The sequence below is a fragment of the Rhinolophus hipposideros genome (assembly GCF_964194185.1).
Source record: "Rhinolophus hipposideros genome assembly, chromosome: 1".
NCBI lineage: Eukaryota > Metazoa > Chordata > Mammalia > Chiroptera > Rhinolophidae > Rhinolophus > Rhinolophus hipposideros.
Genome location: NC_138047.1, coordinates 103,285,498 through 103,307,510, shown reverse-complemented (window position 1 = coordinate 103,307,510; position 22,013 = coordinate 103,285,498). Strand labels below are relative to the sequence as shown.

General features: G+C 53.6%; 1 protein-coding gene across 1 annotated transcript; it reads right to left on the bottom strand.

The window, feature by feature from the left end:
* Positions 1 to 11,471: 11,471 nt before the first annotated feature.
* On the bottom strand, positions 11,472 to 13,947 carry NKX3-2 (NK3 homeobox 2; the record flags this gene model as incomplete). Its single annotated transcript, XM_081049216.1, has 2 exons — positions 11,472 to 12,010; positions 13,482 to 13,947. The coding sequence occupies 2 exons, from the start codon at positions 13,945 to 13,947 to the stop codon at positions 11,472 to 11,474; spliced, it is 1,005 nt and encodes a 334-aa protein (XP_080905342.1).
* Positions 13,948 to 22,013: the final 8,066 nt, after the last annotated feature.

Here is a 22,013-nt window from a genome sequence, read left to right as displayed (position 1 = left end):
CCTGAGAATTAAAAGAGATCAAATATGGTCAGCACAGAGCACTAGAGGCTCTTGGAGCCTGTGAGACCCCTTTTCCCTTCTTGGAGCTCCCATCTCTACACTGAGGACACAGGTGATGGGGTCTGCAGTACGTGTTTGGGGGTGGGGAGGAGAGGAGGAAAGTGGGGTTGAGTGGCCATAGCTGAGACACTCCGGCCAATCACGCCCTGAGAAAGGAAGCCAGAATCTCTGAAATTTGGGGAGAGGTGACCTCAGAGCAATGCGTGTGCCTTAGCTAGGGCCTGTAGCTCTGCCCCATCAGTCTAGGTAGGAAAGGGCCAGGAACCCCTCCAGCCTGCCTCCCAGGGCTTGCCCCAGCCACCACCCACAGGACCCACGATGCCACCAGAAACTACACCGTCAGTCACCAAGGACAGGTAAATGGTAAGTAGAGTCGGATTAAGAAACCTTCCTTATACTATTTGGCGTTAAGGAAAGATGATATAGGAGCATTTGTGACAACATGGATGGATCTTGAGAGTATAATGCTAAGTGAAATAAGTCAGACAGAAAAAGCAGAGAACCCTATGATTTCACTGATATGTGGTATATAAACCAAAAACAACAAAGGAACAAGACAAACAAATGAGAAAGAAAAACTCATAGACACAGACAATAATTTAGTGGTTACCAGAGGGTAAGGGGGTGGGGGGTGGGTGATGAAGGTAAGGGGGATCAAATATATGGTGATGGAAGGAGAACTGACTCTGGGTGGTGAACACACAATGGGATTTATAGATGATGTGATACAGAATTTTACACCTGAAATCTATGTAAATTTACTAACAATTGTCACCCCAATAAATTTAATTTAAAGAAAAGGAAAGAAAAAAAAAAGAAACCTTCCTTTACTGGCTGTTGCCTCAGTGCCCCCTAAAGAGGAAAAGGCAATTTTCTATCCCTTGATGCCTCCCGGGAGGGCATTTGGGGAAAATTCTTCCCCTTCTGCAGATAGGAAAGAAGGGGAAAGACCGAGGGTGAGAGTCTGGGAAGGCTGGTTCCTGCTCAGCCTTCTCCCCTTATCACCTCCTGAGAGCTTGCCTGGTGCCAGGCACCAACTCCAAAGGGCTCTGTCTCCATCATCTTTTATCTCCCAGCAAACCTACATCTCCATTCGTCCGCTGGGGAAACTGAGGACTAGAGGTTGGGGAACTCACCCAAGAACCATGAAGCTAGGAAGAAGCAGAATTGGGAGCCAAGCCTGGCGGTCTCCAAAGCCTCAACATCTTGCTGCCATTTGGACCTGCACAGACAAGGCCAACCAACCCTCCAGTATCTGATTCCTTTCTTCCTTCTCTGCTGGCACGCAAATTCCGCCTTTCAGAGAGGCTGTGAAAATGAAGTGAGCTTAGGAACGTAAACCATTTAGCTCTGTGCCTGACAGCTTACTCTCTCCGGCCTCATTTTTCTCCCACGTAAATGGGATCTCATCACCGCAGCTCTGCGGTGGGGAACCCAACGGAAATGTAGCCAGCGTTGAGTAGTTTGGAGCCAGACAGTCTAGTTCGAACCCCAGCTCCGCCAGCAATAGCCAACAGCATAGGGTCCATCCCCAAAGTGGGGTAGTAGTAATTGAGCTGCCGGGAGGAATGAATGAAATAATTCAGGTGGAGCACTTAAGGAAACAGATTAAAAGCTAAATTTGGCGTTGGTTGCTAGGGTGGTGGTTGTTCCGCTCAGACTGAGAGCGTTGCTTGGAGGGAAAACAAGAAGTTGCCCCCCCTCCCTGCCCCTTCCGGAAGCTTCTCCTTGTTTCTAGCAGCACCCAGCGCTAGTGATGGGGAAGGAGGGTGCCTGCATCCTGGGGTTGCACCTCTTAAACGCTCCTGCAGGCCTCTCTGAGATGGAGAGGTTGTTTAAAAGGGAGGCTGGGCAGGAGCAGCCGGCACTCAGAAACGTGGGCCTGGTCTTCGCCCCCACGAACACGAACACGCGGAGAGTAGGGAAGACTCGGAAAGGGACTGCAACGAAGGGACACAACCACATGAAGGCAGCCGGGAAATAATGGAGTCAAAGAGGCAGCAACATGGTCCTAGCGATCAGCATTTTACCGAAAGCCTCTTACAAGCATGTGACGTCCCAGTGACCTTCCATGACTGCCCCCACAAATAATACCTCGCGTTCGGCCGTGCTAGCCCGCAGCCTGCTTTATTTTCCCTTTGGCACGTTCATCCCTGTCTCCCACTAGACGATAAACTCCAGCAAGGCAGGGCGTTTCTCCTCTTATCCCTGGCACAGAGTAGGAGCCTAATCAAGATTGTTGAATATTTGAACAAATAAATGAATGAACCAGGAAAGAAAAAAGGAAAGAGAGAAGGTCAGAAGGCCGTTCTACAACAAAGATTTTTCTCTTAGAAACAAACAAAAAACAAAAAAAAAAACCCAAAAAACAACCAAAAAAACCTTCTAGGTTTACCATTCTTCTCCCAGCTCTCTTGAGGTCCTCCCCTGGTGAACATCCGTGAAGGGAAGGTCTTCCTTGTGTACAGTGTGTCACTGGGGCTGTCTTCCCAAGTGTGTCATTCTTGGGAATGTGTGTGTCTAGGGTGGCATTCTCCTCAAAACTGACCAGAAGGCAGGACACCAGCCTCCCACAAACAGGAGGACCAATGTGGTGGGGAATGCCTCACCTCAGACAGCATTGTGTGGAGAACAATTATTGTAAACCTAATAAATGATAGGCATTTTAGGAAATAATTATTTAAAATAAACCTTAAAAGTCTACATATTGAATTTATTTTAAAGCACCAACTGCTGTTGCAAAAAATGCACAGAACCTGTTGCCTGGGAGGTTTCCAGTGGGGGTTGACTGTTTTCACTGTTTCGATTGTTTTTACCATCGCTCAACCCTCCCTGTCCATCCCTTAACATCCCCATAGATAATTTATTTTAAATGGTTAAGTGCTTTTGTTTAACTTTGCAAAACTTATTATTAGTCAGCCTGGGAGCACTGCGTAGTATCTACTGCTCAGAACTGGAGGTCCTTGGACTGTCCTATTTTTGCTGGGGGGAGGGGAGGATTCTATTTTCAGCAGAGCAGCTCCAGCTAGGTCTTCAAGCAGAATGGCCTGGAACCAAATCCACGCTCTGTTCCCATGGGGTTTTTCTGAAGGAAGCTCTTACTGTCTGCCTGAAGAATCAAAAAGACGCTGGCATGGACAGCTGGGTTCAACTCTCCCAGCTGAGCATTCCTGAAGGAACCACCAGCGTCTACCGCTCCTGTGGCCTCTTGTGGAGCCAGAACTACCTGCTGTGAGATTCAACCGAAGTGGCCTGAAGAATCCATTCTTGAAACATAAAATGCTGCACAGTAGTAATCTGTTCTCCAAAAACATTTGAGTGCTTACCCTGTGCCAGGCCCTGCGCCAGGAATCCAAAGAGTTAGGGAGGCATAGAAAGCAGCTAACTCACTAGCAGCACTGCCTTTGCCTGCGATTCCAGCCCTGCACTGGGGCATGAGCCCAGGCTCACCCCAAGTCTCTGGGGCAGGTTGCTCTGCCCAGGGCAGCTGAGGCCTGGCCTGCTAAAGGCAGTCCCGCTACCGACCACCTGCCAATACCTCTCCAAGGGTGTACCCGCCCCCCTCACTCCCGTCTCTGCACTCTGCCAGCCAGCCGGCTTTCTCAGGTCTGTCCAGTTTTGCAACTGGACCATTCTCTACCCCTCCACCCCCAACCCCCACCCCCACACACAATAAACCCAAAATAAAATGTTTTTCCAGCTCTTAGCTAGTCAGGTATTATATGCATTTGAATACAATCAAGTATGAGATGATGAGATTTCTGGAGTTTGCTTGCAGCTAAACCGGCTGCCCAGGCACCAGAAAGAATTCTAAACCTGATGCCGAAAATTGGACCCAAAACATGCCCAGCTCTCCCGCTCAGGCTTTCCCCCAGGACTCCCGCGCAGTGGACTAGCCGGGAGAGTGAGAACTTGGCGAGGTTGGGGAGAGCTCCGCTGGCTCTCCTGTCCTCTGCTAGCTTTACACCCGCCTATGGCCACGCACACAGGGCCCGCTGGAGGTAGAAGGAGGGTGTGGAGGGGATAGATGGCACAAAGCTGAAGGACCGTGGTCCCTATTCATGAGTCCTTCCAGTAGAATTGAAGGTCAAAGTGCAACAGGTTCTGCGCTAGGCACTGGGGCCACTGCGGGGCCTGTCTTCCCAGAGGTCCCGAGGCCAGCCAGTGCCAGAACAGGACACTTATCAGTGCACCAAGTGATAAGGCCCAGGGCCGTAGGACAGACCCAGGAGGGAGTTTTCACTGAAACTCAGGGGAGACGCTGGACTCAGAGAAGGCCTGAGACCTGTAAATCTTGAAGAAAGACACTGAGGGCTTAGCCAGGTGAGGTCTTCCCTTTAGCCAGCTTTTTCTCTCACCTCCCCTGTGTCCTCGCGAGTCTCCTCTCTTTCTCACCACCTTGTATGTGTGTGTCTCTAGCTTATTTTCCAGGATTCAGAGGGGCCAAGAATGCACCGCTCAACTTCCCCCGAAAAGAGAAGGAGGGACAGCGTCCTGGGGGGTCTCCTTGGGGAGGAGGGATTCCCGGAAATCACCTGCGCGGCCCAAGCCCAGATGCGGGCCCACGCTGGAGGAATACGCGCGGACACCTGTGCAGGGAGGAATGTTCATTCCATTGACGTCCTTTGCAAAGACACAAGCAACCGTGGTAAATCAGAACAAGCCCTCAGACCTGCGAGTCCTTCGAAACTGTGGGGATAAGTCGGGGCCATATCTATGGTCACCCGAAGTCTTCGGCGACCCCTGACCCCACGCAGCCCTGTATCTTCCGATGGCCGCAGTCTCACAGACGGTGACGAGTAGGTACTGTGGGCGCCACCCGGCCGTCCCTTCCCCTGCCCGGTACCGAGGGCGGCAGTATCCGCACGCGCGTGTGCTTGTCGGTGCGTAAAAATCCCCGCCTCCCAGCTCTGTGGCCGCGCCACCGAGGGAGGCCTTGGGCGCACAAGGGGAGCTATTCAAAAATGTTAATAAGCTTATTAAAATAAGCAGCTTTACTAGCTCTTGTTTTACAGCTTGCTGCCCACCCTTGCTTTCTGGTGGGCCACGGGAGAAAGCACTTGGAGCATTAGGGGATTTTTTTTTGTTTTTTTCTTAACACGTTTTCCATCCAAGGACAGGGGACTTTTCGGAGCTCCGCGAGGCCACAGAGGCGGATTAGCCTCAGGTCTCCTCCCTCCCAAACGCGGTGGGTGGGGAGAAGTCGCCAAGGAAAAGCTGCACTTTCCAAAACAGCTGACCACCCAGAGAAGACCGGAGAACCCAGAGATAATGACGTTGGGGAGGCCTGCGGGGTGACAACTTAGGGGACGCAAACCCTTTTAAAAGTAAAAACACCCCGTCACCAAGTAAAACCTGCTCACGAAGGGCATGACTCATTATTTAAAGTAGAAAGGCTTTGTCCTTCATCGTCACTCCAAGCCAGAGGTGGTGTGAATTCCAGACATTATCCAGGAGCCTTAAGAAGCTGTCTCATAACTTTTTAAAAAATAAAGGTGCAGAGAAGTTAATTACCTAAGATTCATCAAATCAGTGGCAGAGCTTCCTGCAACCTGGGGACTCCAGGCCCGAGGCAGAATCACTCTGTGGATCTCTAAAGCCAGTGAACTCGACCACTTACCACCCTCAGGTGTGCAGGCTGGAGAGGGACGCTCTCAGCTCGTGCCTCCCATGTTTCCAGGGCCGGACTTCCCTAAGCTCTGGGGCGCAGGCCCAAGCGTAGGGAGCGCTGCTCGGCCTGGAGGCCTGAGAGTGGCGACCGGAGGGCCCGGGCCGGGGACGAGGAGGACCTGCGGAGAAGCCCCCAGGCCTACACAGCCCGTGTGCTGAATGCTCACGCCAGAAGCTAAAGTTGCGAGTGCAGAAACAGTGGAGTGATGCCGGCTCTCGCTGGAGACCTTGCGGCAGGTGGTGGAACACGTGCTCTTGATTCCGCAGGTGCACTAACTACACACTTGGCTCGGAGCCGCACCTGGAACGGTGGGCGGGGGCACCGAGGGAGAAAACCTGGGTGCTTGTGGGAGGCAGAGCGGGTGAGAGCGCGGGCCTTAGGTCGGGGAGCATGTCATTCCCGCACACTCACGAAAGCATGGAAGAAATGTTTGAGCCTTGGAGCGAGCTTACCTCGCCAGAGGCTGCAGGGAAGGCGAGGCCTCCACTCCAGGAGTGAGGAGTATTCCCTTTGGACTTTGAACAATAAGAACACAGAGGTGCTCTTCGCTTGCGCGGACGGGTTCTGAAGCGACGCTCCTGCCTTTTCCTGCCTGTCTTAGAGCAAAAAGCTGCAACAGCAATAGCAGCGCCCTGGGCGGGGTGCGAGGTTGCAAGGCCATTTGCCCAGTTCTCACATTCTGGAATTGCCCCCCTCCAACTCCCCCAAAAGGGACTTTTGACGTTTCCTTCACCGGAGGCACACCCTCATAGACACCCAACAGGTTGGAAAGTTCATGTTCAACATAACCCCCACCCGGACCACCCCGGCTTGCAAGGCCCTGGGAATCAATCTTCTTTTATAAATGCTTTAATGATTTGAACAACCCAATTTCTGTTGAATAAATTCTATGTGTGACTACAGAAAAAAGTTAATTTATTACATGATGTAACCATTTACAATATAGCACACTTTTTTTTTTTTGCAACCCTGCTTTGGCATTTCTTCATTTTTAAAAACACATGTATCAGGCGAATCAATCGAAAACTGGCCGAGGCCCAGGGTCTGTACACCTGAGAACCTGTCGCTAAGTACACCATAGGGCACCTGCAAACCTCTGCCGGAGGCAAGAGTTCAAGGAAGATGGTTTCAGATCAGAGGACTCTGCACTGCTCAGAAGCTCATCATCATCGTCATGGGAACAACACTAGTAAGACCATTAGGCTTGTACAGTGCTTACTGGTTTTCAGAGCACGCCCCCACATTTGTGATCCAGCCTAAATCTGGAAGAGGCCAGTTCTGAGGGGTAATCCACCGTCCCCTCAAATTCTAGGCTGCTGTGCTTTGAAAGACCTTGACTCGGCCTCTTCCCGGCCTTGGACTTCCGGCCAGTCACAGCACCTCTTTGAACTTCAGTTTCCCCATCTCTCAAGTGGAGGTCTAGTGCCCTGGGCGAAGGTGGCCTTAGCGCACTGGTGGATTCAGGATTCAGGAAGCCCCAGACGGAGTTACCGTTGTTATTGTTGTAGATGTTACTGTGGTGGTCGTTGTGTATTCTTTGGCTGTTGCCCAGGGGCTCCCTCGGATTAGGACCTCTGCTCCTGCTCCCCTCTTGGTTCCGGGCGCGGCCTTCTCCAGCGCGGTGGTGTCCGCAGTCGCCACGCGCCACCAGCGATGCAGCTACCGGGCCCTACCCGCCCTCGGCGCTTTCCCACCGCCACAGCTCTGTCAAACATTTGCTGTGTCCCGCAGTCCCCACGCAGCTCGGTGTGTTTCCCAATTAAGAGTGTCAGCAGGGGGAGGTTGCTGGCCTTCAAGATTGAAGACCCGCGGCGCCTCCGCGGCGGCTTGGGCCCTAACGCGCTTCGGCCTCGCTGCCCTCCTCGTCCTAGCGGCCCAGAAGCTCCTCCTCCAGTTTTCGGATTCCGCAAAATGTCTAATTCTCTCCACCGCTCAGGCTTTGGTGGCGGTAACTTTCCCCCCGGCAGGAGCCGTTGTGTAAAGCTTCAGGTGAACTCCAAGGACTCGGGGGAGGTCGGATTCTACCTTTTCCTGGCGAACACCGAGGGAACGCAGGTGGCGTGTGGGGCTGGCAGGAACCGAACTTCGCCGGCCAGTTGGAGACTTAAGAGTCGCAGGACCCCCGCCCCGCGGGACATCTGCAGGCCGTGGATGAGGTTCTGCCTTGGTGGCATGCTTGGTGGACACGGCCACGCCAGTTCCCCGCTCCCCAAAACGTCACCTCCACCGCCACGCGACCCGGCTACCACTAAACTGCCTGTCAGAGGCTGGGGGTATCGCATTTAAGCGCTCTTAGACCTTCCCGAATGAAGAGATTCGCTGTTACCCTCTGCCCCATGATAGCGCAGCCGGAAAGCCCTTTTTTTTTTTTTTTTTTTTTTTTTTTTGCAGAAATGGAATTCATCCCCCAAACCCCTCTGTTGGCCCAGCTCTTCCGAGATAGTCTCGGGGATTCGAGAGCCCCTCAAATCTAGTTGTTGAGAATGAGGCGCACCTTGGGATCGCCAAGGCCAGTGTGTGTGGGGGGGTTGAGTTACACACACACACACACACACACACACACACACACACACACACCAGCGACATTTGACCCCCAGTGGATCCCAAATTTGCTGCCCAGAGCAAGATTCGTGAACTGAGCCTGGACCCTTGGGACTGATTTAAGTGCGGGTCACAGCGTGTTATGCTCCCTTTCCCAGTCATTCCTCCCGCCTTACTGTACGCATCTCCGCGTGTGAGTCGGACCCAACCTAAGGCCCACTCTGCGATTTCGCTAAGGGCCGACAGTGGCTGAGAAAGATGAAACATTCAGAAGCCCACTGGGCTCAGGTTGCAGCTGCTCCATGCGACCAGACCCCGAAGTCTGAGAGGGCTCAGCGTAGCCTCGGGTGTCAGGATCCCCTGGGGCAGGGTGGGAGTGGAGAAGGAAAAGGAAATGAAAAATGTTATACCACCCATTTCCAACAGGAGGCCGCGTCTGCGGCGCGGGGCAGAGGTAAAGACACCGGTTTTGGGTCGCGTAAGGCAGTGGGAAATCCTCCGAGGCCTCTGGATCCCGGGGCTACCTCCCGCTGCTGCGCTCAGCTCTCAGGGCGCTCGCGCCAACGCCAGCCGCGGGGCAGCTCAGAGTGAAACTGCAACAATCCGGGTCAGACTGCATTCGTTTGAGTCATTTTTTCCGGGCGTCTGGAGCCAGCCCAGCAGAACTGGCCCAGGCAGGGAGCCGGGGAGGGGGCGCCGCCAGGCCTACTGGGAAGAACCTCCCCAGGTCTCTCGACTCCAAATCTGCAAGGATGGAGAACAAACTGCCCTCTTAGAGCGCAGACACAACCAACTACCATTTTCAGAAGGGGAAAAAGTCGCCCCCCCCCGCAAAAAATATCAGTAGTGGAGACCTCTGGAGAGAAGGGCGAAGATTCTAGCATTATCGGAAATGTTCTAATTTTCTACCAAAAAATGCATTCATGAATATGAAATTAAAATGGAATTTTTAAACATGTCAAAAAGAAACAAAATGATTGCAGCAACCATTTGGAAGGCCGTGGACTTGGGTACCAGGATGTGCATATGCCGAGGGCCTTTGCCATTCCCTTAGCGTTTCGTTGTTTCCGGAAGGGGGACTTGTTCCGTAAAGCGCTTATGGAGACTTTGGGGCACCAAGGCCAGAGGTCGCGGGGCTGGGAGAGATCGCGGGGCAGGGAGGAGGGTGATTCGGCCTTTACGCTCCCGGTGAAATTGAAAGTAGCTGGGGCCTGGTTTTCTGCGTTTCCCAGCTCCGGCCGTGCACTGGGGGCCTCAGCGCCTGCAACGTGGCGTTTACCCTTCTTTTTTCTCCGGGTCCCGCCGACGTGAACCGAGTGTAGGCGGAAAGCGTTTCACTCGGGTGGATCCGTGGCATTCTGGGGAAGCTCGGAAGAGCGGCGGGGCGTGTTCATCTGTAAAATGGGGTAATAACTAACCCTCGCCATGCCCATCCTCTGCTCTCACCTTGGGCATCCCTGTGGATCACATGACGCCACGTCAAAGAGGAGTGGGAGCGCCATTCGCCCCGGGCAGGAGTCAAGGCGCAGGTAACCCTCCCTGGGAAACACCTCGTTCTCGCCTCCTTCTCCCCTAAATCGTTTAAGAATTTCAGCGAGAGTTTTTGCCATGCTATTCTCATAACGAAATCAAAAACGGAATACCTCGGAGAAACGCTCGGAAAATCGAAAGCAGAGAGGAGGCGGGAGGTGGAGGGGTCAGCAGGTTAGGGTGAGGGAGTTGGCTGCGGGTTCAACTATGCACGCTTCCTAGGCTCTGAAGCCAATGCCCACGAGAAAAACGGGAATCCAAGATATTCGCTCCTGATTTAGTGGGATTCATCCGTGGCTCCCGCAAAGGCCCCGAATGGCGATTCCCTGAGCTGCGCAGATGTACACGCTTCCCATGGGGCGGGCTCCTCCCGGGAGGGGCGAGGCGTCCTGGGTTCAGGACTGAAAAGAGGCTGGGAAAATAAGCCCCCAAGTTTTCCATGTTATTGGTTTCCCCAAAGCCGGACGGAGAGAGGCTCAGAGAAAAAGAAGGCGTCCAGGAGGGCATGTTAAACTAAAAGTTTATAAATTAAAAGGAGGGAAAAATACAGCGAATAGAGCTTCCAAACTTCACAAATCTTTTTAAAGTTAATACTCTAGTTGAGTGCACAGTGCCCTTAAGGAGGCGAAAAGCTGCGAGGTTGACATGAGGTTGACAGGATCACCTGTCTTAGGGGCAGGGACAGGGATGGAAGAGTCCTGGGTCAGGACGCAGGAGTCGCGGACAGTGGACAGGAGAGACGAAGGGCCGGCGGCCGAACTGCGGAGGACACCACGGAAAGGGTGGTCGGGCATATTCACATTGAATACAAAAATAACCGTCATTTGAATACAAACAACTGAAAAGTGCTACAAGTTTTAACCTCCTTTAAAAAATAAAAACAAATAAAGGAAAATTTCTGCGGAGGGCTGCCGGGTTTGCTCTCTCCTGGTTGGGGGGCTTCCAGGGGCTCCCCAGTTGGTTGCCGTCCTGGACCTCAGAAAGGAAAGATGCGCGTGCGAAGGGGGAGGGGTGCCCTGCCCTCAGAGGCTCCTTTCCTTACATTCAGCACCTAGTAGGGCACCCCCACCCGAGCTCTGACAGCAGGGAGGGGTGGGACAGAGGGCCCAAAAACCAAACCCTTCACGGTTCAAATCAATCCCTGGCCTGGGGACTTTGGGCTGCCAGGGTTTCACACACCCCTTTGTTACAAATGCAATTTCCCAAAATAATAGATATGTAGATACACATAGATTGGTAGCATGGATACCATGAACTAGTGTGGCCTAGCGCACGAAGCTCCCAGCAGGCCTGAAATTCTGGGGATTCAGGCTATGTGGTCTCCAGGAGTTCTCTCCACTCAGGGGAAACGCCATCCCCAGGCAGACACAATCCAAATCCAACGCTGTGGTGATAATAAATAATGGCTAAGGGCTTCCAGGCAGGTGAGCGGGGAGCAGAGCCCTTAGGCCATAGAGTGCCTCTGTTCAAATTAGAAAAAGGCGCCCCCTCCGGGCAGACTCAGTCCCGCAGCCAGGGCTCACGTCCTGGACAGCAGAGCCAGGGCTGGATGTCATCCTCCACTTGCCCCCTCGGCGGGGCGCCCCAGTACCGGACACAACCGCACAGCCCTCGGCGGCCGTCGGGAGCTGGGGCGCGGGGATCATTCGCTGCCTTGCCCCAGGCCTGCTCACTGGGTGCCCGCGGCGGCCGCGCAGGTGGAGAGTGCCCAGCCAGGGAGGCAGTAGTAAGGGTAATAGTAGGAGGGTTGCAGTGGAAGCAGTGAGGGAGGCCGCAGCACCTCGCCGGGCAGGTACTGTCTCTGGTCGTCGCGCACCAGCACCTTCACCGCCACTTTCTTGGCTGCGGGCGCGGAAGCCAGCAGGTCGGCGGCCATCTGCCGGCGCTTGGTTTTGTAGCGACGGTTCTGGAACCAGATCTTCACCTGCGTCTCAGTGAGCTTCAGCGACGCGGCCAGGTCGGCACGCTCGGGCCCAGACAGGTAGCGCTGGTGGTTGAAGCGGCGCTCCAGCTCGAAGACCTGGGCGTGGGAGAAGGCCGCCCGCGAGCGCTTCTTGCGTGGCTTGGGCGCCACGGGCTCCTCCTCCTCCTCCTCCGCGCCGCCCGCCGGCCCAACGCCGCCGACGCTGCCGGCCCGGCTGCACAGTGCCGGCACGCGTGCGCCTCCTGGGCCGACGCCGTCGTCCTCCGCCCTCGGGCTGCGGTCGCCTGCGGACCCCAGAGGGAACAGAAACAAGAGATGGTCAGTGCCGCAGAAGAGTGAGGTCAGGCTCAACGGCGGGGGTGGGGTTGGGGAAAGGAAACATCCTTGATCCCACCCGAGCGGAGGGGAGGGCCTAGAAGCCGGGGTTCCTGGAGACGAGTCTCAGAACCCTGTCCCTCTCGTTTCCCGCATCTAGGCTTGCCGGGTGCGGCCAACGGACTCAGCCAAGGTTTCAGTTGCCCTCTCTGGGCCTCAGTCTCCCCTCAGTAATGGGGGGTGGGATGGGTGGCCCTGATTATCCTCGAAAGCCTTCTCCGCTCTCAGAGCTGAACACTGGGGTTCTAGATGCATTTCGGTCTCCTTGGGTTCACTCGCCTCCCCACACTCATGCTCACACAGACCGTACCTGCAGCATCCATGTGTTCGCTGCACGTAAAGGGAAGGTGAGGGGACGGATCCTGGACACAGAGGTATTCTGAGTCTTCTGCCTCCAACCACCCACCCCGGAATTGCTGCGAGGGCTGTGGCAATAGGCTGCGCCGAGGCCTTGGGTGGGCTTCTCTCTCTCTTCGCAAGGAAGGGAAACGAGGGACGAGAAGGGGGTGTCCCTGCCTCGAGTCCTTGGACCCTAATCTGACGCCAGCTCCTCGGTCTCTTCCCTGCTTTACCCGCAGCACCCTAGCAGAGTGGTCCAGTGCGCTGGCCTCTGGCAGACACCCTTTGCCCGGGACCAGAATGAGGCCTACAGCAGTGTCCAACACACCCAGGCAGGCATGGGGACTTTCTGACCAAATGACTTGCCAGCCCATAGCTAAGGAGGTCCCTCTCCCGTCTGGTCTGGGACGACCTAAATCCGTTCCTCTCCCTCAGCTGTCTGCTGGATTTCCCTCCAGCCCGTGGGTCCTCAACCCAGCAACAGCTTTCCAGGCCCAGGGGTCTGGGAAAGCAAAACAAACCTTTCTCCCAAAGCCGGGGCTCGGCAGATTCGCGGCTTCCGGCCCACTTGGAGGTGTCCCTCGCTACCAGTCCTTGAGCTGCGGGGCCGGGCCCTAGGACCTCCAACCGGGAGCATCGCTGCTCTCTGGGCCAGGGCCAGGGCCAGGGCCAGGGAACTGGCTACCCAAGGTCTCTGGGCCCTTCCCCCTTAACTGCTTTGGGGATTTAGAAACAGACACGGCCGAAGGCATTGGCGATGAGCTCAAATTCATGGTGCAGTGGTTCTCTCCCAGCCCCGCCTGGAGGACGTCTCAGGCCTCGCTCCAGGAAGCAGCGCTCGGAGGACTTTCTCGGTCTTCTCTCCGGCTCCGGCCCCGGAGGCTTAGAGCAGCCCGCGCCAGCGCGCAGCGCTTCGGGTCTGGACCGGCCCCCCGGCCCCAGGGCGCAGGGTGCTCACAGCAGTCCCACCCCACGCGGCGAGGGTGCCCTCCTCGCCCAGCCCCTCAGCCCGGCCCCCTTCCCAGGGAAGCCTCAGCGAACCTGAGACGCTGGCGGACATCTCGCTGTCGCTCCGGCCTGCGGCTTCCTCCTCCAGGTCCTTGGCCGCGGGCAGCTCGCAGACCGGCTGGCCGAGGCCCAGGGTCCCCCCCGCACGGCTGGCCCCGCTGGCCCGCGGCGCGTCAGCGCAGCGCCGCCCGCCCTCGTTCTCCTCGCTCAGCACCGAGTCCGAATCCCAGCCGCCCGGGCTTTCCGCGGTCCGCGCGGCAGCCGTTCTGGTCCCGGCCGGCGACGCCAGCAGAGAGTCCTCGGCGCCCCCCAGCGCGCCCGCGTCTGTCTCCCCAAAGAGCCGCCAGCAGCAGACAGCGGGCGCCGCAGCCCCTGCTCCCGCGGTGCCCCCGGGTACGGGGCGCCCCTCCGGCGCGGGCAGCCCGCCGCGCTCCTCTTTCTTGTTGAGGATCGCCTGGATGGAGAAGGGCGTCAAGGTGTTGGTGCCGCGCACAGCCATCTGCGCCGCGGGCCGGAGCGGCCGGCCGGGCGGGCGGCGGGGGCGCGGGGCAGCTCGGAGCCGGCCGGAGCGCGATAGAGCCCCGCGCGTGAGGGTCCTGCAGCCCACTCCTGTGCGTCCAGTAGCCCCCGCCCCGCTCCGGCCCGGGATCAGCGCCGACCCTCACCCCCACTTCCGAGGCCCTTCCCGCCGGGAGACCCCCTCCCTCCCAAGGCAGCGCCAGACGCTCTCGTTTCGCAGCTCAGCTGGATTATCTCATCGCCTCGCGCCCTGAGGGGCGGGCCGGGGTCAGCCCTCTCTGAGGACGTGGGGGGAAGATCGGCGGGGGCCCCTCCGCGCCCGCAGTCCACGCTTAAGCGCCTCCGAGGCGCACGACCCGAGTCACTTTTTCTTTACGCCGCTCTTCCCCGCCTGCAAGATTTCACTCCTGGCTCGTCTGCTCCCTTCCCCGCTGGGCCGGCTCTTCCGGAGCCCAGCCCGGCGGCGGCGGCGGCGCGGCCGCTGGATTCCGAGAGGCGCGGGGCACCTTTTTACCCCCTGCCCTGGTTTTATCTGTTTCTTCTCTCTTTCCTTCCCCAGCGTTCCACCGTACCCCCCCTCCCTCTCGGGTGTCATTCCTCACCGCTGAGTGACAGCCTCAGGCCACGCCCCTGCACTGGGCCGTCCCGGGCCCTCCCGGCCGCCCATTGGCTGGCTCCTGCTGGGCGACGTTAACTTTAACAGACAAAACTGGGCACGTTGCGCAGAGAAAGTTAGGGTCTGACTTAACCCCTTTCCTCCCAAGCCTGGTCCTCGAAGCATCCTCCAGAGGAAAGAAGACCCACGCACAAAGACGCACTGCCGGAGAAACCACGGTTCTTAACCTCGGTGGATGTATCCACCTATTCCAGCGCTTTTAGGGAAAACCACACTTGAGTCACATTCGGGGCGTGGGGGTGGGGTGGGGAGCGGAATCCAAGATAGCACAGTTCTATAAATCGCGCGTGTAATTTCTGTGTTTTTTCAGGAAGGTTCATAAATACGAAATGCTTCTTCCTCCCCCCTTAGAGTTTCGCGACTTCTTCACTGCTAATTCTCTTCACTAAAATAATCAGTTAATGAAAATCAGTTTAGATATTTCTTTCCTCGCCGTATTTTGATTCGACTTCTGTACAAGAATTGAAAAGATGAGACAGTTAGAACTAAAGTCAGGCAAGAAATCGGAAAGCATCTTTGGGAGAGTTTCTGGAAATTGCGTGATCATTCCCTGGGCTGTCAATACTGAATTTAATTGGAGTTAGTTAAATTTTACACCAGAAGGAAAAAAAGAAACCTTTCAGTTTGTTTTTTTAAATATTGTCATTTGTGAGTTAAATAAAATTAAAAGATATATGTTTGTTTGAAGAATATCTAGGAATCACCATAGTAATGATCCTGAACTGACATTAAATGCTCTTTAAAAAATAAGTAATGCATTATTTTCTGTAAAAGAAGAAACCAAGCTAAGAAACACAAATATTGTGGGTATATAAAAACACTTGTGACTTATTTATGTTGTTTATTTTTAAATAAAAGATTTGCTCCAGTAACATACTTTACTGTCTTCCATAAATTTTACCCGAGGTTTAACTTAACACCAAATACACAACTTGAACCATTAAATAAGTTTAAAGAACTGTGATTTTAATTTAGTAAATTGTGGGGATTGGTGTTTTTGGTGTCACTGTGTCACTAAAATAAGTAACATTTCCCCTTGTTGCTTTCTTTTTGGTGGTGCTTGTTCTGCACCGCAGGATGGAATACACCCACTATTCACAGTTTTCAGGCGGGGGGGGGGTAGGGGGGCTTTGCAGCATCTCTACTTTCCAGAATTTCAGCCACGTTATGCGTTTTGCATCCCAAGTGCACTACAGTGCAGATCCTGTAGTGTATTTGGGGGAGAAAACTCACACTCGAAGAGGTCATTGCCCTTTATAACTCTTTGTGATGACATCAGTTTTGAGGGAAAGGTGTTTAAATCTGTGTCAGTATCCGGCAAGTGTAAGGAACGGGACGCTCGCTCTTCAGACCAGGAGGGGAACAGAACAGAATGCTTACAAAGTTTCAAAAGAAAGCGTGTCCTTTCCTTCCTCTCCCTGACCTTTAGTCTCTAAATCACCCCTCCCCCACCACTCTAAGCAATTTGTTATTCTCTGGGGTTAAGTCGAGGAGGAGGTTGACACAGGTCGCCCAGAAGGTGAGAGATGGGCAGGTGTGAACTGTGTGTCCCAGACAGCTATCCCATCGTGGGGTTAGGACTTGGTGTGGACAAATAATAGAGTGAGTCCAGACACACAGGCAGGCAGAGATGATTGGGGGTTGAATGAGCATTAGAGTTAAATTTGGGTTCTATCCAAAGATTTCCTTGAAAAAGAATAACTACCACTTAGTTGCCCCCCATTTTTAATGAACCCCAAATCATAGTAGGGTGTACGCCTTGTCACAGGCTTGGACAGAGGTTTTCAAAGCATGAGGAACGATGAGGTTCGGTGATTTTTGAGTCGTCCGCTTTTTGTGTGCGGGGAGTGGAACAGCGTGGCCGCATTCGGAGTCTGCAAGAGGCGCACGGGCTGGGAGGCTCGTGTCACCTCGGGAACTGCAGGCGGGGGCAGTCGGTCTTGGGTCCGGTGCGTGGCTGCGGGCAGGGCCGGAGCTGGGTGTTGGCGGAGCGTAAACACCCGGGTCTGGAGCTACAACGAGAAGCTGCTCCTAATAAGGGGTTGGGTGGGGATGGAAAGGCTTTGGGGGCCAGTGAGCGGCGCACAGCGATTTCCTCCGGTACTTGCCGAGTCAAGGCCGGGAGGGCGTGTGTGTGACGAGGGCTCAGGTCAGCTCGTATCGCAGGGCCGGAGATCGGCGGGGACAGGGACGTCCGCGCGAGGACCGCGCTTCCAGCCCACGGAGGGCTATTTGCTCCGGTGTGGCCGTGAGCTCCTGGACCCCGCGGCTGCCGGACCGCGTCTGGAGTTCGGCCGGCGCCGCGCTCGGGCCCGGGCTGGCTCTGGGAATCGGTGGAGCCGGGGAGCCTTCGAGGAGTCGATCGGCTCGCTCCTCACGGGTGCCTTCCTTCCCTGCCCTTCGCCTTGTTCTTCCCTAATTTTCTCCCCCTCCTCTCTGCCTCTCTCCCTGCCATCTCCTCTCCCTCCTCAGCAGTTTGGTGCCTACGCGCCCCCGACATCCCCCCAGAACAAGTTGGGTCCCAGGCGCTGCTGCGCGGTGAGTCTTCCGCGGGCCGCTGGCTTAGCGTGGGACGGGGGTGGGAAAGCCGAGGGGGCGGGGAGGGGAAACCCCGGCTCTCGGGCGCGCGCCGCAGGCTGCTGCGCACGCGCTCCCGGGGGTCCGAGTCCGCCCGGAGTTTCCCGGGAGGCCGCCGCACTCCGCGCCCCCGCGGCCCCCCACCTGCGCCCTGGGCCGTCCTCGGTCTTCCCGGGAGGAGACTTCCCTCTGTACCCAGGGCGGCCCGAGGGCGCGCCAGGGGCAGCTCGGTCACGGAGGAGGCCACTTGGGACTCACCTCAAACGCCGATGACCTTAACCGAAGTTACCTGCCTTCTCCGGGCCACGGTTTGAGTCCTTTAAAACGAGAGCCCGTACCTGATGCCCTTCGAGGCGGCTGCTGAATGCGCGAACCGGGCGCTCGCGCAGGCTCTCCGGAGCCAGGGCCAGGCAGAGGGCGCAGGTGGGACTGACCACCTGACCGCATCCGCAGGCTCCCGGGGACGCTCCGAGCATCCCCAGCACCAAGCGATATGCCACTTTCCCGCCAGCAGACACCACCAGCTCCTGACTTCCTGAGTTGTCCATTTTCAGACGCCACCGGGTTTTTTCACGCACATGGTCCAGGTATATCAGACTACAGAGAAAAGCATTATTATGAGCCAAGGTAGTTTTATATTTAAACAAATGTTCATCGATCATGTGCCAGGAGCCGCAGCCTATTGTTTAATGTACACAACCCTGAGGGTGTGGTGAGTAGACAACATTCCCATTTTACAGACGAGGGAGCTGAGATTCACGGAGTTTCAGTGACTTGACCATCAGTAAGTGGCTAAATCAGGATTCAAATCTGACTTTGTCTAATGCCAATCCAGTCGGGCTTTCTACTCTTACCGTTTTTTTCCCCCACAAACCTTCACGTTTATTCTCATTAAATGTTTCCCTTCGTCTTCCTTACCCTTTTCAATGTACTCATTCATCAGAAAAGGAGCTCTAGACTTAAGGAAATCAAAGAAGGAATTCAGGCAGGCAAATCTAACGATCTTTTTCTGTTTCGTGCATTTCAAAGTAAAGGACATTAAGGCCTGCTGACCTGAACCTAACGCTTGTTATGTAGAAAGAAACACCATTATTATCATAAACACTACACTTAAACCGCGTGTAGAGGGAGGCAGCCAGGTGATGGAAGTCCGTTAAGTTCAGAAACCTGGGGCCGCGGGCTTTGCTCGAGGCTCTGCCATGCAGCCATACGACCTCACGAAAGACGCTTTCCCTTGGGAGTTTGATGTTCTTACCTGTGAGAAGCCCGGGTTGGAGATCACCTCTCCGGATTGAAAAGAAAGGCACGGTTTGGCGCACCCGCCCGGGTACCGTGGAGGACGAGCGCCACCCAGAGGGCACTGCTGCAGGGAGTGTGGCGCACCGATCTGCTGCAGCACTAAAAGGAAAACGTTGGTTTCACGACACGGAATGGTTTTTTTTTTCCTCTTTTAGTTTTTTTTTTTTTGTTTCCATAGTCTCACGTGGTGGAGGTGTTCCAGTTTAGAAATTCCTGCAGACACAGTCCGGACCCCCACGGAAGCCTCATCTCACCCTCGTGCAGAGGGAAAAGATTGGGACCGCGCGGGCAAAGGTAGGGACCAGAACCGAGGCGGGTGCAGTGGGGAGAGCCCAGAGACCTCCTGGCCTGACACCGCCTGCATTCCTCTATGCTGGCCTAACGGGCTGCCTTGTGAGTGCCGGTCTCAGGCTCCCTCTGGATGGTAGCTTAGGGCACACGCAGTCTGTGTGCTTTCTTGGAGCCAAAGGAAGATTTTTCAGTTTCTTCAGAAACTAATTTCTTCTGAGACGAATTGGGGTATTTCACCCTAAACATCAGGAAGTTCAGGCAATGCAAACAAGCCTTTCTTGTCCCTCGGGTTTTATTTTCTCACTTGGATTGTCTATTAGACAGCGGATGATGGTGCACGCGTGTGTGTGTGTGTGTGTGTGTGTGTGTGTGTAGGAGATTAAAGAGGAGGAGAAGGTTTGAATGGATATTATGTGTAGTTGCTTGAATTGAGTTTAGGATACTTTAAATGCAAAGAAAGGCTTCTGAATTTATTACCTTTCTGAGTGTAACTATCCTGGTAGCTTTCAAAGTGTTGTGTATGGCAGGTTCTCCTTGCAAAAATTTCCAACTATTTTCTCTTTCTCTAGTTTCCTTCTTTCATTCACTTAATATTCAACAATATTTCCTGAGTGCCTACTATGTCTCGGGTGCTATTCTAAGCTCTGGGGTTCAAGACCCCCTAAGGCGCTACTCTCCATAGGGCAGCAGTCCAGTGGAGGCATACCATCAAGAAACAAACGGTTAAATACAGCAATGGAGAAAACATCCGATGACGTCAGCGCTATGAAGAAAATTAAAACGGAGTGGCGCGACAAGGGTGCTTTGGGGCTGTTTTAGGTGGAGTGAGATTCCAAGCAGAAAGAGATACAGAGGAAGAGATTTTCAGACAGAGGGAGAAATCAGTGCAAAGGGCACATGGTGGGAACGACTATAATGTGCTCAAGGACCCAACAGGATGGTCCTGTGGCTGGAGCACGCTGGCTATGGGGCAGTGTGGCAAGAGCTGGGGTCCAAGAAGTCAGCAGAGGCCAGACGGTGCAGGACGTCAACAGCTACAGTAAGGAGTGTGCACTTTGTTCTAAATTTGATGAGGAGCTACAGAAAGATCTGAAGCCAGGAGTTAACTGAATATGATTGACATCTGCAAAAAGATTACTTTGGCTGTAGTGCAACAACAAAAAAAAAATTGTGGGAGTGGCAAAAGGAGAATCAGGGAGACCTGCTAGAAACTCATGAGTCCAAGTCAGAGATGATGGTGGTTTGTGTTAGGTGATGCTGGAGATGTAGGGAATGACCAGGTGTGGCATCAAGTTTGGTAATGTTTTTTTTTAAAAAATCATTAAAAAAAAAACCTGTGGTAAAATATACAGAACATAAAATTTACCCCGTTTACCTAGTGTACAGTTTAGTGGCCTTAAGTACAATCACATTGTGCAACCATCACAGCCATCCATCTCCAGGACTACTTCTTAACAAAACTGAAACTCATGAAACTGTACCTATAAAACAACAGCAACACTTGCAAGAGTATGAGCCTGAGTAGTAGGGATACTAGTTGGAAGGAGGGGTGGCCCCAGTGCCTAGAATGAGCCTGGAACAGGATAGACTGTTAGCAAATATTTATTGAATGAATGGCCACATTTTATCCTCATACAACCCTCTGAGATCAGTGGGACAGGTACCCAAATTCCTACTGACAGAGGAGGAACCCGAGATGTAGAGAGGCCAAATGATTTATTCAAGGTCACGCAGAGCGCATGCTTGCTCAAAGCCAGGTCTGTAAAATGTGCAGCTAACCATCATCCTCAGGTACACGGCTCTTCCCTTAGCCTTTTAGCACAAATAACATATTTCAGTTTCTTTTGTTGTTGTTAAATCATCTTGGAGATGTTTATTTCCATTATGGGATATTTTGGACTGGGTTTTGAAAGCAAAAGAGCCAGAAGGTTGTGCTTTCAGAGAAAGGGGCTTAGGATAGGGGGAGAAAGCTCACTGGAGAGATTTATGTCCAGGAATTACAGCGAACTGTCATTATGTCTGAGTAAGTGTGGCTAGAAACAGGAAGGTGGAAAACAGGATATCGTGGTCGCACACGGGCTTAATGGAATGTCAAGTGAACAGATGGGACCGAGCTGTCCTGGGAACTGTCAAAGGAAGAAGGTTGAGGAGGCTTTGGAGAATTCTCTACACAAATGCAGGTGAGCTGGAGCCGGCACATGTACTTCCTGTGGATTCAAAAAGGGTTCTTAGTGAAGTGTCAAAAGGAAGAGCAAAGACAACTTCTGTCCAAGTCGTTTCTCTAGAATCAATCCCTATTCAGGTTGGAAGGAAGTGGAGATCCGGTGGGTGGATCCCCCCAGACAGATTTCACTGAAAGGGTGGGTTGACTTTTTAATTTTTAAGAATCGGAAATGACCAATTATATCCATTTAAACCCCAGAATGTTTACTGGAGAAAGACTCCTTTTGAAAGACCAGAGGTCCCCAAAATGACAGGGATGAAATTAACAACAGTGTTTGAGGGTAAACAGAGACACGTGAGCCCAAAATAGGAAAAGGCAAGTTCTTGTGGAATAGTTCCTTTTGGTTGGAAAAAAATGTGAGTTTGACTATTTCAAGTAAGAGGTGCTGAAGGCTGACAAATTGGTTTCCGCAAATAAAAATAACTGTGAGCTTTGGTGATAAACTCATTTTGAAAAGATGACATTTAAAAAAAGAAACAAAACATGGACCAGATTCTGCTAGTGGTCATAGAGAACACACTTATAAAAACTAACGGAGAGGCTGGTCCTGCAGGAGATGTAAACTGAGGGAATGAGGACACATGATTTCTGCAGAGGATTTGAATATATGTGGAGTTTCCACTTTAGAAAGTACAGCATCTTAGGTATTTGTCAAGCTCTACTGCAGCAAAACACCCCGACGCTAAATTAATTACACTCTTGAATCGTATATTCAAATTGCTGAATTGACTAGGGAATAAGGGAAACCCTCAACCAGTTGTTCTTATATAGAAATTTAAGTGCGTACAGAAGGTGGGATGGACAAGAGTGGGCAGAACTGTGGCGTGTGCTGCTTATTAAGCTATCTATTGTCTCTTCACTCCAAGTCACCCATCTCTATTCTGCTCTGTGGTGCTGGATTAGGACTCTGCCACTCAACTTCTTAGCCAGCTGGCCCTCCAAGTTTTGTCAAGTAGAGGTACTAAAAAGAGGCTGGAAG